At 42.6% G+C, this 17662-nt stretch overlaps 1 protein-coding gene across 3 annotated transcripts; it reads right to left on the reverse strand.

The window, feature by feature from the left end:
• Positions 1-770: 770 nt before the first annotated feature.
• LOC142557424 (uncharacterized) lies at positions 771-17662 on the reverse strand. 3 transcript variants are annotated; one of them, XM_075669263.1, is made up of 3 exons: positions 17276-17662; positions 13636-13705; positions 771-12080 (listed from the first exon to the last, which is right to left on the reverse strand). In XM_075669263.1, the coding sequence occupies exon 3, from the start codon at positions 9787-9789 to the stop codon at positions 9394-9396; it is 396 nt and encodes a 131-aa protein (XP_075525378.1). In that variant the 5' UTR covers positions 9790-12080; positions 13636-13705; positions 17276-17662; the 3' UTR covers positions 771-9393. The 3 variants fall into 3 exon arrangements, with proteins under 3 accessions (XP_075525378.1, XP_075525379.1, XP_075525377.1); XM_075669264.1 differs by having other exon boundaries at positions 771-9755; positions 11916-13705; XM_075669262.1 differs by having other exon boundaries at positions 771-13705.

A 17662-nucleotide genomic window follows, 5' to 3' on the forward strand; every position in this document is an offset into this window, starting at 1 on the left:
CTGAGAGCTTTCTATATGTAGTTTTTTTTTTTTGAGGTCAAAAATTTTGAAAATTTTCGTGTGGCACATAGCACGATTCTAACCATTGATCTAAATTACTCGATGAGGCAGTCATTAGTAATACTAGAAATCAAAATGCTTCATTAAATAATTAACTTAAAAAGGTTATGGGCTTTTAGGCGCTCAAACTACTTTTTGATTATGAGGCACGCCATAGTGGAGGACTCCGGAAATTTGGACCACGTGAGGTTCTTGAAGGTGCATCTAAATCTAATTTCGCATTTCGCTCCCATTGGAATGCCGCTGCATGGCCAGGATTCGACCCCGTGACCTCGTGCTTAGCAGCCCAAACCATAGCAACTAAGCAGCCATGGCAGGTAAATAATGAACATAATAACGCTAATGAACTTTGCGATCAATAACTTTATGGCAACTTATTTAAATCAACAAACTATAGCTGGTAAGTTCGCAAGGCATATCCACTTGGAATGAATTCTTAGGACGGCACCAGTTCCGAGATTAATTTTCAGTGTCAGACAAAATGCATTGGCACTACAGTTACCTCTTTTAAGACGACGCTGTTTTACACACGAAGCACAAAAGTGACCGGAGCACCAATGTCAGCTATGTCATTGTGTGGAAACTTGGTTCAATCGCATGAGAACTTTGTATGGTTGCGAAACCACTGGCAATCCCATTAGAGTTTGATCCATTACTGAAACCAGACCACAGTGAACAAGGTGGCTCGACACAAATAGAACAGAAGCTGCATGTTATTTGTTGTGCTTTTATTTGTAGCAAATGACCAAGGAAGAAAGCGCTTGGCATGACAACAAAGAAACGTCCACCCAGAAACAAGATCTGCTTTGAATATGACCATACAGGCAAACACTGAAAATGAGAACACTTTGAAATAAGTTTTCGTCATAAAACTCCAGCTCTTTTCCAGTGAGTCGCCAGGCTTTATTATAGATTAGCTACGTTTGCAAATATTTTTCGTCTCTCGCGGGAGTGTAATCTGCAAATATACTAAGTTTAAAAGAATGTCGGTGTGATCCGAGCTTGCCGATGGCACAGCGTATTTACATTTTCATGCCAATGAAGTCATGTTCTTTCTGTCTAAATTGCTCTTCCACAGATCGTAGGACACAATCTCGAAAGAAAATAGCAGTGAGTAGATCATAACTATACAGAACATTACAAAATAAAGAATCAGTTGACCCAACTACATTTTTCTACAGGGCCGATAAAGCCCCAGCCACTACACAGAGTCATTCTAGTATGAAAATGAGAGAGTTGTCCTGCAGTTTGCAATGGACAAGAACATTAAAATCGTAATGTTAACATGGCAGGGTTCATTTATACAATTGAAATCCTACTTAGGTGAGCCACGATTCATGGAAGTGAAGCATGAAATCATGTCAATGATTGTGTGCTTGTACATGGTACAAGCAATGCAGTGCATGAATGAACATCTATCCTTTGGCAATCACATCAGTGGCATTCATACATTCAAGATGCAGATGGGGTAACATTTGAAATACACAATAAAAGGACGCTTTCACTACCTTGTATAGTGAGATGAAAAAGACAGCTGAGCATAGCTGTGCCAGAAATGTGCAGCCATGCCACCTACGAGACAATATGATCAGTTTCAGAGCTTTGTCATCAGCTACAGAAGTATTAGTGGTATTTGCGAAAAACCTTAATTGCTGCAAATCCATGGCCCATGGCCTTGAATTCAAAGTGTGGATCTGTAGTTATTACAAACTACGTAGCGACTCATTAGATTAGGAGCACCGTGCCTTAACAGCACAAATTCACATTTGTCATGGTAACTGTGTCTCAAACTTCTGTGGCCAACTGTATGTGCACAGGCCTGAACTCTGGGCCCAGGTTTACCACATTTCTCTTGCTAAAGTGTGATTTGCAATTGGCTAGCATCTGGGCTGTCGCCACGCCACTGTCTTGGTTGCAATCACATTCGGTAATGTTTGTGTACCAGTCAATGATGATCTGTAGTGTTTTACGTGCAAAGGTCATGGTAGTCCATCATTGCAAAGCACACATCACAACATAAGTGGTAAATATGCCCCCCCCCCCCAACTTAACTGTCATGTGCACTAGGATTGGAGGAGTAAGGGGAACAAACAAGTGCGGTGGTTCCATCAAGTGGAAAATTTAGGTGTAATGCCAATCAATCAGCGAGGCCAGCATGTGACCAGACACAGTTCACACAACAATGTCACTGTAAAGCTTCAACAGAGCCTTGTTAGCCTTTGCTTTACCAGAAGGCGTAAAGAAATGCCTAAAGAAAGAACGACAAGATCACACCAACTACGTCAAGGTTTTGTAAGCCCTTCACAAGGACGTAACTGTGGGCCCTTACAAACAAGGCTAAACTACAACCTCGATGAGTACCTGTTAAGGAGGTTTTAACGTCCTTCATCTTGCTTATAATCAGTAGCCATCTTGGAAACTCCTGTCAAGGTGACGTGTGCTTTATAAAAGCACTCATAATTCACAATTACAATGAAGTCATAGCCCTCATAGATTAAGCACACTGTGGGCTAAGTGAAGTATGGGGGTCGGAGGTTTCTGCCTGTACACACTCATCGCAATGAAGTAAGCACAACCTTATTGCCCCGTTTCAGCCAGTAAGCAGACAACGTAGTGAGTCAACCATCACTGGAGTAAAACTCGCAGTGCAGCCCTTCAAGTGCAGCTGCAATACTACAGCTTCCCTGCACAGTCGAACCTCGTAACGAAGTGCCATCAGACATGAAGAAAATACCAATACTATAGCCAATATTTGGGGACAAAGCTGTCTTTAAATTGCCATTCCTGCAAAACTGCACCACTTCACTGAGCACCACAACAATAACAAAATAGATATATGTAATAAAACCTCTATGCACGCACAGTAAGCAAAGCAAGAAAGTCAACCTGTCCAGTCAAGACCTATTTGATCAGTTAGATTTGCCACTTCAAGCACTTTTCCTTCAGCCTACAATAAGCAGTGTCTGCAACAGCCACACTGAAACAAAATGTCATTTTGTCTCTCACTGTTGATGCGTCAGTTAACTGACCCCTACAGACAGACACCCGGGAATAGCTATGGCTTGAAGTGCAGTTTCAAAACTAATATGACACAGAAACTTACAAAAGTGTAGGTCAGTCACCTTGCAGTGGACAACAGCACACAATATGGAACAGTGTATCAGGAAACCATTATGTGAAATTGAGACACTTTATCACTCCCCCCAAACACATGTCACTACAAGTTAACACCCTATGTTGATTATGTTCCAAGACCAGTTCCAAGAATTTCATGTTCCACATGCACAAACATTACGTCATGTGTGCTACAAGTGTTATGTAACTCTTGCACCATCTGCTTCAGAAAGTATTAACAGCCACAAAGGCAGCTGCCCCCCCAAGCTAAACTAGGGTTAAATAAACAAGTTGAGAGCATTACACTTAGCCCTAACCAATGTGAGAACAAGTGAGTAATGTGATGAGAGTGCCACCACCTAAATACAGTCGAACTCAAATATAACAAACTTGGATAAAGCAAATGATGCACTATATTAAAACTCACTGACGGACATCGTATTTTTCCGCGTATAACCCGCACCCCCAATTACAACAGTACGGAAAATTTTAAAGAAGATGCATCTATAATCCGAAGGAATAGCTGCATACAATGCTCAAATATTTGTAAAAAACAGTCTCCATTCGGGGATGCAACATTCATCCACATCCTATATTTGGCCCGCAGCTCTGTTTTCCCCCCTCTTCGGCGATGCTGATAATCTTCAAAGGACAGTCACTGAGCATAGCTCATTGTGATGCGAGCTCTAGTTTGTCGACGCCACGTGAACTATTAGCTCACTACTAAATGCAAAATGGCGACCCGTGAGAAGGAGAATGGGTGACCATGAAGGAGGGGAGAAGGGAGCTTCAACATGCAGGAGCGGAGAGAGGATGGGGGTTCTCTAGGAGACAACGAAACTTTGAATAGCGAAAAACATTGCCTTGAGGTGTGGCTTCAGGGCAGCATGAGCCACACTGTTGTGAGGCCATGCCTCAAGGTGAAATTCGCATACAGCCTGCACCCTGACCTCGGTGTAAGTTATATATATCTTTAGGGCAGGGCACTCACTAGGCACGATCGACCAGATAAAGTAGCAATGGCGCGCATCCAGCGGTCCAGTGATGGCAGCAGATATCTATAGAAGGGACGACGCAACTTCAGCAAGAATGCAGGCGAGAGCTTGCGCAGACCAGGAACACGTGGATAACACAAGCAACCAGAGAAAAGCAACCGCATGTGGCGTCGCGACGTACTGCCGATAGGTAGCTGCTACTGTCAGTGGACCGATGGATGTGTGACGGTACTTTATATGGTTGATTGCGCCTCGCATGGCAAGCCGAGAAGTGTCCCCACCTAAATAGTATATACACCGCGACCTCGACTTTACTGTTAAATTCAGATATTCTTGGTGCGGGTCATACATGTAAAAATACGGCACTCAGGTAAAATAACTTCCTCACAATGAAATGGACGGCACACATATTGAAATCCAGGCCATTCACTGCCAGGTGAAGAGCTGCCTCGCCCAATGCTTCAGAATTCACTTTTGCAGTTGATTCCAATACTATACGGATATTCAGAGGAGCGGACAAGTGTGCGATCAAAAACTTCATTCTTAGTGATGCTGAGGAACACTTTAAGGCACAGGCAAAAAATACTGCCTGCTAAGCGGAGCTTTGCTTTCAACAAATGAATTCCTTCCTCACTTCTCTTCTCCACTGTAGATAACAAATAATGAATATTGGGAACGCTTCAGGAAAGTTTGTTCAATTTCGCTAAAAATGAGTTTGGGCGCATGGAATTAGTACCTGATATATCAAAAACTATTCTCAGCTCACATGCCTGTTCGTTATAACTACGTTCGACTGTATCACCATGTCACTAAAGTTGCATAATGAGCGGCATGCAGAGAAATGAAATTGAATGCTGGCATTTGCGCAACTTATAAAATGAATGTTCTTGTGTGGCCGTTTTGTGACCAGCCTTCAGATCGGAACATCCAGCTTTTTGGAACCTTTTCAAGGCTACTGCTGAGGAGTCACAATCTTTCAAAATAAGTAAAAAAGTGTGAGGGGTCATACCCTTATAGTAAGGCCATGCGGCTGCATGCCATTGTGCATCTTTGAGACATGTCAAAGGGAGACCACAGTACCTTCAATCAAAGCAGCAGTCAATGGAAAATTGTAGCATTTAATAAGTAACAATGTGCTTCAATACATCTTGCAATGTACTTGCTGTGTGCATCAATTCATTCTGCAATATGTACTTATATTCGAAAAACAACTGCATCTTTCATGCTCCACTGTTTTGAGAGTTTGGCATGGCCTCGGGAAATGGCACATCGTCATCAGTGTCTGCCATACATGCTGGCAAATAGTATTAGCTAGGGACATCACACTAACCCAGCATGAGCAGTGTGCTTTCGATGGTTAAGTGCCACAGGCCGTGCGCCTAAGATGTGAGAAAGTTTCCATTCTCTTTAGGCTTCGCTTTTACATGATTGCCACTAGATTATGAAACTCACATAGCACTTGGCGTACGACATAAATGTATGACACCAGGTGCGTTGCCTTCGCCAAAGTTTTGCGAGGCGAAGGATGTGTATAAAATCAACATATTGTACCCGGTCTGGTAGCATGCAGAAGGATGAAATCAGGGTTCTGCAGTTTGTAGTTGCATGTGTTACTGACAAACTGCATCGTTCAATTTGATGATGAGAGCTGACGTGGTGAGGAGACTTGATCTTTATGGCAAAGCTGCTCCTGCTAATAAAATATTGTTTAAGCACGGAAAACCGTGCAAGCCAATTGACAGCGTGGGAATACGGTGGATGCTGCACTTCACCCATCGAGGAAGTTATAAAGACCTTCGTTTATTACAGCGACAATAATTAGTTATTAAAGCCTCAGTAATTGAAAAAAAAAAAAAACACTCACTGGGGTGTCAGAAAGGATTGCAACTGGAGAACTAAAAGTCGGATCAGAAGGAAAGTTTTAAAATTTAGCGTGTGTACTTTGCAGGATACATGGCAGAAAACAAAGATACGGTCATAATAAGGAAGTGCAATGTACAGATCACGCAAACAAAATATAATAAGCGTATGAAGACATAAAAAGTCAGATCGCAACAAAACACTGCAGGAATGCAGAAAAGATTGCACATTATCATAGGGAAGATCTCAGGTGCGTCGCTCAATTCTGCGAGCTACAAAACATCACAAAAAGTTACTGCAGGGCCCACTAAAATATCTTACAAAGGGGTGAAATTAATGCAAGGACTATAACTGCAAGCACAGAAATACCGTATTTGCATGATTCTAAAGCGCACCTTTTTAGGATAAAATGTGCGCTCAAATTTGCATGTATGTTACAATTGTAGCTAATTATATTCAAACTCAATAACGAAACTGTTTTTTACTAAAAAAAAAAAGAAAGCTCCATGCAAGGTAGCTCTACCACTGATGGTCACCGTATTGTATATGTGTTAGATGGAACTGAAGATGACTTTTTGTGGTTGGTAGACAGCGATAAGGAGGTGTCGTCAGACTGCGATAGTGACTAGCCACTAAGATTCAGCTGTGTGCGTGTCTGAGCGCCTTTGTATGTCCCATAAATTTTTCCAACACAGTACACGTCGACTCAGGTTTTGTTACTTGATGTGTGTGGTAAAACCGGGACCAAGTTATTAAACATGAAATGCTTTTAGCTCCCACTGTCCACGACTTTCAAATGATCTTGAGCCAAAAGCCAGAGCCGTTATCCGAGCACTCAGATGAGAAAACAAGATCATCCAGGTAACCAGTCCAAACTTAAGCAAACGTGGTCTCTGGCCCCCAAACTTTTGTGCAAGACTGCATTAAATACGCTAGGTGCTGCCCAAACAAGTTCCAAATAATACTGCTTTCGAATGCTTCCTAATGTTAGTTTGCAATATCACTCAAGCTGTAACTTCTAGTACTCTGAAGCTTTATTTGTCATTTCCAATAGTCACTTTCAAAAGGCAGATACAGTGCACCATACACTTGATTGTCATCTCTTGGCGCTGGGATGGGGTTGCCTGTACAATTTTCAACACCAGCAGTCCACGAGTTTTGTGGCGAGGGTTTTGTGCCGCCTCGAGAGATGACACCACATGGTATGACCAGGCCGGCAGAGTCTGATATGCTGCGGATGGTTGCAAGTAATCGTTGTAATTACTCCAACCAATCTGCTCTGCCGGCAACCATTTCATGTTTACATCTACTCTCGACTACAGGAGAGCCAGGATTTTTCTTTCTATATATATATATTTGAGCGGTAATACAACTGTGCATTAAAATCGAGCACGTGGTAGAATCATGCAAATACGGTAAGTATTTTGATCTGAATCATTGTACAGGTACGTACTGAAATGAAAACTTAAGAACTCAACACAGGTTCCGCCCGCAATACCACACTTGCGTCTGTCCTCTGTGCCTCTACACTCCAAAACAGAGTTCTCACAAGATGTTGACAAAGAAATTTGCTTCCGCTGTGAAGTCATGGAAGTGAGTGAACGTATTTGGCTGGCATGCTTGTACAAACTCTTTTCAATACGGACAGCAGTGTGTCTGCCACTGCATTCTTAAGATTGTCACTGAATTCGTCTATGAGCCAATGCAGGAATTAAATGTTTTATTGCACACGTTACTTAGAGCGGTATGCACTCTGCGGCGCCAGAGGAGAGGTCGTGTGAGGAACCGTGATATTGAGGAATGAAACATTGGCCATAGAGGGCGCCACATCATGGTGACGAGATTCTAAACAGTGAAGATGAGTGACAGCACTGGTATTTCATCAATTATTACTGAAAGGTTGCATATGTCTCACAGATCTTTCACTGCGTTACGTGCCCCGTAAACTTCTGATACCAACGGTATGAACACAATGTTAAAATACCCGCAGACTTCAATAAGCCTGTAATCTCCTCAACAGGAAGCTTTTCCTCATGCGCTCCCATATAAATACGTGGAAATAGAGAAATAATTTTGCTCAACATCTGCCATTACAATATTTGATTAGGCTAGTGGCATTTAAAAGAGAAAGTTAAAACCTACCGAGTGTGGGAAGCTGATTCCTTTTTTTTTTTCCAGCAGTAAGTTTTTATTCGCAAAAGTTGTTGTAGAGGGCAATATTAAAAAATAAAGAAAAAAGAAACAAGAATCAGGCTTACACCTCCATAACTCGGCAGCCAAGATATCACAATTCCATAAACTCCACCTACTGACACATCTAAATTGGACAAAACTGACATGCTCTACACCACTCCGAAATATACCATTAATTAACACGTAGGACTTCTGCAAAGCCCTCGTAAGCATTGTTACAACACTGTAACATGCTGTAACGTGTGGTTTACGAAACTGCAATACCCATTTTCCCTGCACTTTCATTTCTTTTTTAAAAGTACCACTCTGTGGCAGCTTTTGTAAAAGCTATGAGACCCCAAATAAGAATTCTGCATCCTACAGTTGGTAGAAGTGGGCTTTCTCTCCGAAATGCAACAAATTTCATTCAAACTGGTTCAGCGGTTGTCCAACAAGAGCATTTCTGCATTTCACATGTATTTGAATGGGACTACAAGAGCTGGCCACCGTGGTAGGTGGCCAGCTTAAAAACAGCAGAGTGGTTAGCAGATGGTTCGATTCCATCTCCTCGGGATATGTTTCCTTGTGAGTCATGCCTGACCCAAACTGTGACGAATGAACTACCGAATACAACTGGCCCATATACTATAGTACTCAGTTTCATACTTAGCAGGCAATGCTGCAGATGCTATGCAAGTAGTACGGTCATAGAAGTCTCATACTGCATGTTTTACTACGAAATTACTATTTCATAGATTACAACTAGTGGGTGCAAGGCTACATCAAACTACTTGCTAGCATTTGTGTGGCTTTGTGCTCCTAGTATGCAACGCGCTACGTTCCGGTCGCAAGCGCGAAGGATGCGCTGTGGCCGCTTGTCACATAAACATGTCACAACGCTCGTTTGGGTGTAAAATAAGTTTCCAGATCTGTGACACCTTCCAAGTAACAAACACGTCGTGCTTGGCAACACAAAACTCAGTATTATGTTGAATTACATGACGTACACCTGTTTTACACGTGATGCATTGGTATTTTTTGGGTCGCGAATGCCAGCAGAAAGAGAACTTTATCCTTCGTAGCGTTGCCTGCTATGTATGAAACGGTGTATATTTCGTGAATGCTCTTTGCATCAAAGGAAATAAATAAAAAGAACAGCTGTGCACCATGTGTTCCTCACAGCCTCCTTGCTTTACAGCGACGAGCTAAATCCGAAATACGTGTGCTGCATTGCATGTTTCTTGAGTCCCTGCTGCTGGCTAAAGGTTCGCGGGCAAACCTCACACCGGAAGGGTCTCTCCCCCGTGTGAGTTCGCATGTGGGTCGCCATGTTGTGCTTCAGGGCAAAGGTCATGGGGCAGAGGTGGCACTTGAACGGCTTCTCGCCCGTGTGGATCATCTGGTGGCGTTTCAGGTGCCAACGACTGGAGCTTGTGTAGTGGCACACCTCGCACCGGAACGGCCGATGTCGCGGCAGCGCCGTGCTCGGGAACGACGCCCGCATCCTGGCCATTGCCTCGGCCCGGCCAGTCACGTGACTAGCTGGGGATGACACTGGAATGTTGGGGGAAAGAAACGCAGTGTGCATTCAGGAGGGTACGGTTTGGTAAAGTAAAGCTCATACTTGCTTATGCAAAAATGGGCAAGACTTTCACACATTTATTATATAAAGTGGACTTAGTCAGTAGACACAAACCAAACATACACATCACAGCATTTTGATGTCACTTCTCACAGCAGTGCTAGAATGCTCTGGACACAATACAGTCAAATCTTGATATAACAAACATGGATTTAACCAAGTAAATCTAAAACGTTTCTAATCTAAGCTTAAATATTTCCTGCTAAGCATCTAACAAACATATACTTATGAATATGGGATATCACTTAGATACTTTTGCGTTGGATGCAACTTCATTGTAATGACATTTCACTGCACTTATGTTAAGGCGTCTTGGCAGTTTGTTATAAAGTATTGAAAGCCTAAGTCAAAATCACTCTGCTGGAAGCAATCGATACTTCTCTTTTTAATATGATAGTGACCACAAGGTTAAAACTTGTCAAACGGGGAAACAGTGCATGGTAGTAATGTAAAATACAGAAGTTAAACACAAGACACAATAACGAAGCACTGTGATTCATCCACAGTACTGAAGACGGACGTACACTTACGGCTTAACACTGACAAAAACTCAAACTTGCAATTTTCTGGAATGCACTCGGGTGTTTAGATTCAGGCATCAGCATTTGTTCTGGAAACAGTCTCTCAGTAAAAGACAATGCAATGACTTAATTCCAAATTCACAATACAGGGTGTGACCAGAAAGTATTAAGACTATTGCCAGGAAACAAATTTATATTACTTTAACAGTGCAAACACTTACTTAATCAGCAAAATATAAACTTTGAGAATTGATACACTGTTGCCAGAGTTTCTGCTACGACTAGTACACCTTCTGATAGGCAGGAGCCAGAACGTTTTTTAGAAGCTGCATGGCAACTGCTTCGACTATGTTTAGGGTTCATGTCTTTAATCTCCCGTTGTTACTCTGTCCAAAAAGTTAGGGCCACTTTGCACACAGTCCAAAAGGTCACAGAAAGCCATTATATGGTTTCCCCCCTTTTTCCTTTTTTCTTTACTTGCTCGTAAGTAAAAACCTTGGGAATCAATAATCAGGCACACACTTTTCACTCATTTGTCACAATCTTGTGCAGAACACTTTCTGGAAAAACCAACTTTTCTGCTACCATTCAAACACTTAAATGTCAGTCAGTATTCAGAACATCCTGCACTTCGTCCACATGTTCTCGAATTCGGCCCGTTGACAGTTGCCTATACCGTTGTTCATCCCGAACATCTTCTCTGCTGAACTATTTGAAGCAGTGGTAAACTTGCACCTTGGACGAGGATTGCTCTCCATAGGCATTGTGGATCATGGCATGCGTTTCTGCACCTGATTCCTCGAGTTCAACATAGATCTTCATTGCATACTCAACAGTGCGCTCCATTTCGAACTCCAACCAAGGTTAGCAACAGATTTTTTTTCCCTGTAACACCTCACCGACACCTGCTGCGACACATCTGCATAGCTTAAATTCACCTCTACCCATTGTGCCTGCCAGCACCACCACGCAGCTGTTTCCCTCAGCAGGAAAAATGAAGTCTCATTACTATCCAGACACACCCTGTATTCAGCCCTACTGCAGACAAAATAAAGACACACAGACACACAGACAATCATCAATGTTCTTGAAGAAATGTGAAGCTTAGAACATCATAAAACCAACAATGATTAGTGGTATTCAAAAAAAGAAGGGGGGGGGGGCAGAGGGAGACCCTAACAATATGGGGACACTAACAACATGTGGTATTGTCTAAAAACCAAACAAGAAGAAAAGCAGACATGTAGCAAGCAAGGCTAGGCATGATGCTGCTCCTCATTAATACATAAAAAACAAGACTGCTGCGCACATTTTTTCTGCCTACACTTGTATATGGCACCTGCAGAAATGGACTGAGCCACTGCGTAATGACATCATGACACAGTTACCTCCGTGGTAGTGAAACCAAAACTGGCTCCTAGAACAAAGTATTATACTAAATTATTTGCAGTTGTCTGTCATTTCTCAGTATTCTCGTAGGGTTTAAAGGGTTTTAACCTTCAATCACCGAAAAAACAAATTGGAAAAGTGATGTCAGCAGTCCTTTAACACCTTCAGTGCCATGGAAGAGCTGGGTTCATCCACAGGTCCCTGGTAAAAATGGCCAAGGACAAGCTCAGCTCATCAACAGTACTTTTCATTTTTCTAGCAATGCCATGGATGAGCTAGTTTTGTCTCAGTGCTTCGTCGTGCTTCTGGTAGCTGACAGCACACCATCTGTAGGGGCAGTGTAAGCAGGAATGAATTTATTCTGGTAAAGGAAATAAAACACATTGGCAGTTGGGGTCTTTAAATATAATTTGGCCATTTTTGGTCAGAGTTCGAGATAATGGCGTGGCACGGAAGAAGAGTGGACCATGACTGTACTTTTCATAAGCACCCGAATACTCGCAACAATGCAAGTACATAACCATTTTGAGCACACTGCCCGAAAGTGGGTATAGCAGCGAAGGCCAGGGTTTTCATTTCATGGTCCTTTACTGCTTGCCCAGTACAGGGTATAGCAGCCAGGGCCAGGGTTTCCATTTCACGATCCCCTTTTACCCCTCGCCCAGTACAGGGTAGCCGAATGGGATGAGCTTGGTTAACTTTCCTAGCTTTCCCTTACCACTTTTTTCTCTCTCCATACCTACAGAGCCACTGACAGTGGCTGGTACGAATAAAGAAGCAGCACAGTCATTTTCCACAGAAGAAACCTGGAAACCTCAGGAAGCAGCCTGATGTCCCAAATGGTTGAGGCAACTTGCACGTATATTCACAAGCCACAGCTTGACTCTATATGCCTTTCTAAGCCTGCCTAGTGAAGGGTAGCGTTGCCCCATTGACTGCACCGTTCTTAGAAAGCATGGGAACAGTGCAAAAGATGTTCACACGTCTACCAAGATGAATCAGTTAACATCACACCTTTTTGCACTATTCACTTCCCTTTAGCGACACAATATTCAGAAGATCGCGGAGAATCTGCTTGGAAAATGTTCCTCCACGCTATTACTGCTTAAATTGTCTGATTATGAAATTACATAAGATTGACTATGAAGCCTAGACACTAAAGTAGTTTAGTCAAGTGGAAGCACTGAACTCCTCCACTAGGCAGAGCCAATAAGCAGCTTTTAATCAATGCACATTCTTGAGAATGGCCACTAGTGGTTATGTTATACATGTAATTATAATAATTATAATGCTAGTGGCATCCCCTCCCCTCTGTACTGGGATGGCTACAAGTAATCACCTAGCTTGAATGAGATAATTATGTGTTGCTACTATTTCCATAGTACTCTATTACTCTGACTATTCCTGCTTTATCTATGCCTATGATGACCCCATTCTGATCATCTCTCCATCAATGGCAAGTTTAAGCTTCCATTGGCTTTGGACCACAGGCTTACGGAAGATGGAAGCAGCCCCGTCTACTAGCACAAGTGGCTGAAATTGGCAATCTCCACATCACAGTTACCATGACAACTGAGAGCGCTTGTACTTTCACACAATGGGATATCACCATCAATTTTGTTTCATCCATGACCTGTACACAAAGCTTCCCTCATGCGAAATTATCTGGCAGCCACATACTTGTGCGGCAACAACAACAGTGCTTCTGATCACTCCATGACACCTACATATTAATATATATGCACACCATATGCTTGCATCTTCATTATTCGTATTCCTGTCAGCTTGGCAGTGTGATCAACTACTGACAGCACATGGGCTACTAATTACCATGCACACATGAGCAAACAAAGCACAATGTGGAACAAGGCACAAGATGTACATTTGGATGCAAAGAGTTCGGCTCGGAAAAGCATGTAGTAATCTTCGTGCCCTCTCTGCTGCATTTCTTTCTGAAAGTGAAAAAAACAAGAAAGTGAAGACAGAGACTAATGGTACATTGCCCAAAGCAAAGAGGAATTGCAACCAGTTTCAGGCTTGACTAGCTTACAAGTTCTCCCTCAGTTTTGCAAACAAACACACTTTAGCAGGCAAACCGAATACCAGTTATGCAACAGCTCTGAACACTTAGATATCACTACTACAGTATGAAACCACTACAACGAAAACTCAATTTAAGTTATTAAGCTACAGTTATGGTGTGTAAAAGGATAGAAAGTTGGGCGAGTTGGTACGGTAACATGATCTTGGATTGTAGCGCAGAGTGAACACGGACACAGAAAGGAGCAGACAGGACGAGCGCTAACTCTCAACTAAATTTTTATTAGAACGAAGAACATATGTATATATGTGATCGCAAAAACTGCAGCATAAGAATGTGACAAGGTAAAAAAAAAAAAACATCAGTTAAACATATCAGGAGGTATGGAAGTCAAAGGAGGAGACACACACAAAAAAAAAAAAGAAAAAGATTAGTTCAGATTAGTACATGTATTGTGAAGGTACTGAAATTCGCAATCTAACAGAGACAAAGGTGCATGGCTAACGCAAGTGTCTCAAGAGTTAGCGCTCGTCCTGTCTGCTCCTTTCTGTGTCCGTGTTGACTTCGCGCTACAATCCAAGATCATGTAGGGTGTGTACTATGTTTGCATTTTCAAATTCCTTCATTTTTCCAGGTTTTCCCGGAGTGCTTGTATGAAAATTCCCTGGCAGTCTGACACTGGCGGTTTACTTTATGCACAATTAAAAAAAAGGTGGTTTATAGCTTGCCAAGTTGCTGCCAGCTCACAACTTTGTACTACTACAAGTAAGGCATCAGTCAGTTGGAATGCACATTCATATTCGACTGAATTATGTGTTTCACGCATGTTACAACCGCCCGAGTAGGTTCGCATCCACAAAACCAGCAAAAAACTGCACAATTTGCAGATTGTGTATGTTCGAGTGAAACCATCATTTCCTTCTTTCGTAGTAATATGTTCGCCATGACCACTGTAGGTACAAGTTTTCCTTATTCAAAGCAACCAAGGTGAATATTCCTTGTTCCTGAATGTTCCAGAACTTACAGATTCCGTAAGAATTGCAAGTTTTCAATTTTTTCCCCGACGGCAGACACCCAGATGCTACTTGCATCAACAGCCTTTTACAAGAATTTACTCATCAGAACCATTAGAGTAATAAAAAGCATATTAAATTACCTCTCACAATAATGCCAGAGCAAGAGGATCAAAGAAAAGTTTCATAGAGCGTAACATAAACACCTGTAATGTTTAACCCTTTCTGCACAATAGGAAATGATAAAAATTGTGCCACATTTTCCAGGTACTTCTCAGAAATGCAACATGCAGGCCATCATGTTTTCTATGCAAAGCATTCAAGCTGCCATAATAAAAAACAAAAAATACACACAATGCCACTAGCACTGACAGGTGCTGCTGTGTGTTGTCAAAAAATGCAACTAGAAAGAAACTGGTTCAAACTGAAAGGCACTTTCCCTCATGACAAGAGTACAAAGGGTTAATGATGCCAGGTGGGCTCCTATGAGCACATTCTGTCATTCAGTCTGGCAATTTGTTACCCGAAAGAAATTAAAAAAAAAAAAATGTTATCAACAGGCATCCAGAATTAAGTGCCACCTTTTCCACAGCATGCTTCACATTTCGTAAAGATGCGAACTTTGTCAAAGGTTATCACGAGCATCATTAAAATCTTTGTTGCCTGTGCAATGTAAGACCTCACAAGAAGGGGCTCAAGAGAACAAACTGGTGGGCTAGTTGGTACTGCATAATTTGAGGCAAAGCACAAAGCAGCACGTAGGACAACAAAAGGGAACGAAGACACAGCACTGCGTCTTCCTTCCCTTCTGTTGGCCTACATACTGTTTTGTTTTTGCCTCAAGTTAAGAAGGGGCTGCATCACAACTGCTTCTCAGTGCAATTGCATATCTTCAGATATTTAGCTGCACTTGTATTCTATATTGAACAGTGGGTATAAAGTTGAATAAGTGTGCAAAAAAGTATTTGCCGTAATAAATGTGTGCATGTTAAACACCAAATTACTGCAGCTTTAATTTATCTATATCTAATTTCTGAAGGAACATATGAGCCTCCCATGTCCCCTCTTTCTCAGACACAAGTAGCAAATATAGACATAATTGACAAGAGCCAGATTAAGCTAATGCTACGATTTCACACTATGTGAGCTCTTATCACTGTCTTCACCAGCAGTCTCTTCATCATCATCATCTGCCTGGCTACACAGACTGCAGGGCAAAGGCCTCTCCCATACTACTCCAACTACCCCGGTCATGTGCTAATTGTGGCCATGTTGTCCCTGCAATGCTACGCTTCCCTTCTCTTGGAATCCAGTCTGTAACCCTTAAGGACCATAGGTTATCTTCCCTCCTGATTACATGGCCTGCCCATGCCCCCCCCCCCCCTTTTCTCTTTCTTGATTTCAACTAAGGTGTCGTTAACTCGCGTTTGCTCCCTCACCCAATCTGCTCTCTTCTTATCCCTTAACGTTACACCCAGCAGCCTCTTAAAAAAGTGCCCTCTGAATCTCTCCTTCGCCAATCTCGACAGCAACACAAACAAAGAAGGTTAGCCTAGCTCCATGCATAATATCACATCAGTGCATACGCAACAATACCAGCAACCTTGAGACACATGGATGACTGATGGATGCAGGAAACAATGCTGCCCGTTTGAATGTCTAATGCACTGGTAACGTAAGAGAAGCTGTTTCACTTATTTGCACTAGATTACCTTGCAATCACTACTTTCGCCCTCAAATTATGACCATACAATGACAGCACCAAGCAACTAAGCGCAAGCACATTTGACCGCTCAAGGGAAGATTATGCTAGATTATGCTATATACTGGTATGACAGCAGCGATACCGCATGGTGTCACACAGCTAATTTTCGATCGCGATTCGAAATATACCGCGACACCCGCATGAATCTCAGTTAACGTCTGTAACAAACGTCATTAGGAGGTACTGCTCTCGCCTATAACCAGACAAAACCCTTATTTTCAACAGTTGCGTTACTTATATTCTTTCGCGGCAGCCTTCATTTGAACGTTCTGCCATCGAGCAAACAAACTATTCCGACGTTTCCAGCACGAAAATAGACCTGACAGGAACTTCCGGGACCGATTTCATTGAAAACATCTGCTACGACGTTCTACGGGAACTTGACGAAACGAAAGTAGCGAAGTACCTACCGTCGTTCAACATTTTTATACAGCTCCATTTGAAACGAGACAAACACGTTTTTCAACAGCCCACGCGAATAGACAGCCACTGCGCCTCACAGCTGCTGACAGGCTCGTCAGCGTTCACGAGAACTATACTGTGGCCGCAGCGGTTGCATATGAACGACTTCATTAAAGATCCATACCGAGAGTGCAATTAGGCATCTGCTTACAAGTCCTTATGCTACGCAAGACGCGCCTTTGCTGACGCTCTGCTAGGAGATTACGACAGGTTTCACAGATCGCAAGCTTCCGCGACTCGCCTTTTAACCGGTGGCCTTCTCGGTTCATTCCACTCTCACAAATCACTATAATGCGCCTGGTGAATCGAACACTTCAATCAGTGATGCAAGCGTTCGGATCCGGGGCCGAAATTACGAGGAGACACCAGTTTCACTGAAGACTTGTGACACTCTCTGCGACAGCAAAACTCGTAAAAAGAACACAAGCGCCATGTCGGTGATGTCTATGAAAGAAGGCGATGGTGCTGGCTAAGGTCCCTTTAAAGCTTTAAAAATATTCCGAACATAGCACTGCTATAACCTTGCATTTTAAAGCGAATACTTCCTTTTGTCTCTTTCGGCCGTTTTCGTGGTTGGTGGTACGACGGTGGTAGGTCGGGCTTGGGCGAGAAAAGACGCCAGGGGAAA

Source organism: Dermacentor variabilis, chromosome 9 (genome assembly GCF_050947875.1).
Source record: "Dermacentor variabilis isolate Ectoservices chromosome 9, ASM5094787v1, whole genome shotgun sequence".
NCBI lineage: Eukaryota > Metazoa > Arthropoda > Arachnida > Ixodida > Ixodidae > Dermacentor > Dermacentor variabilis.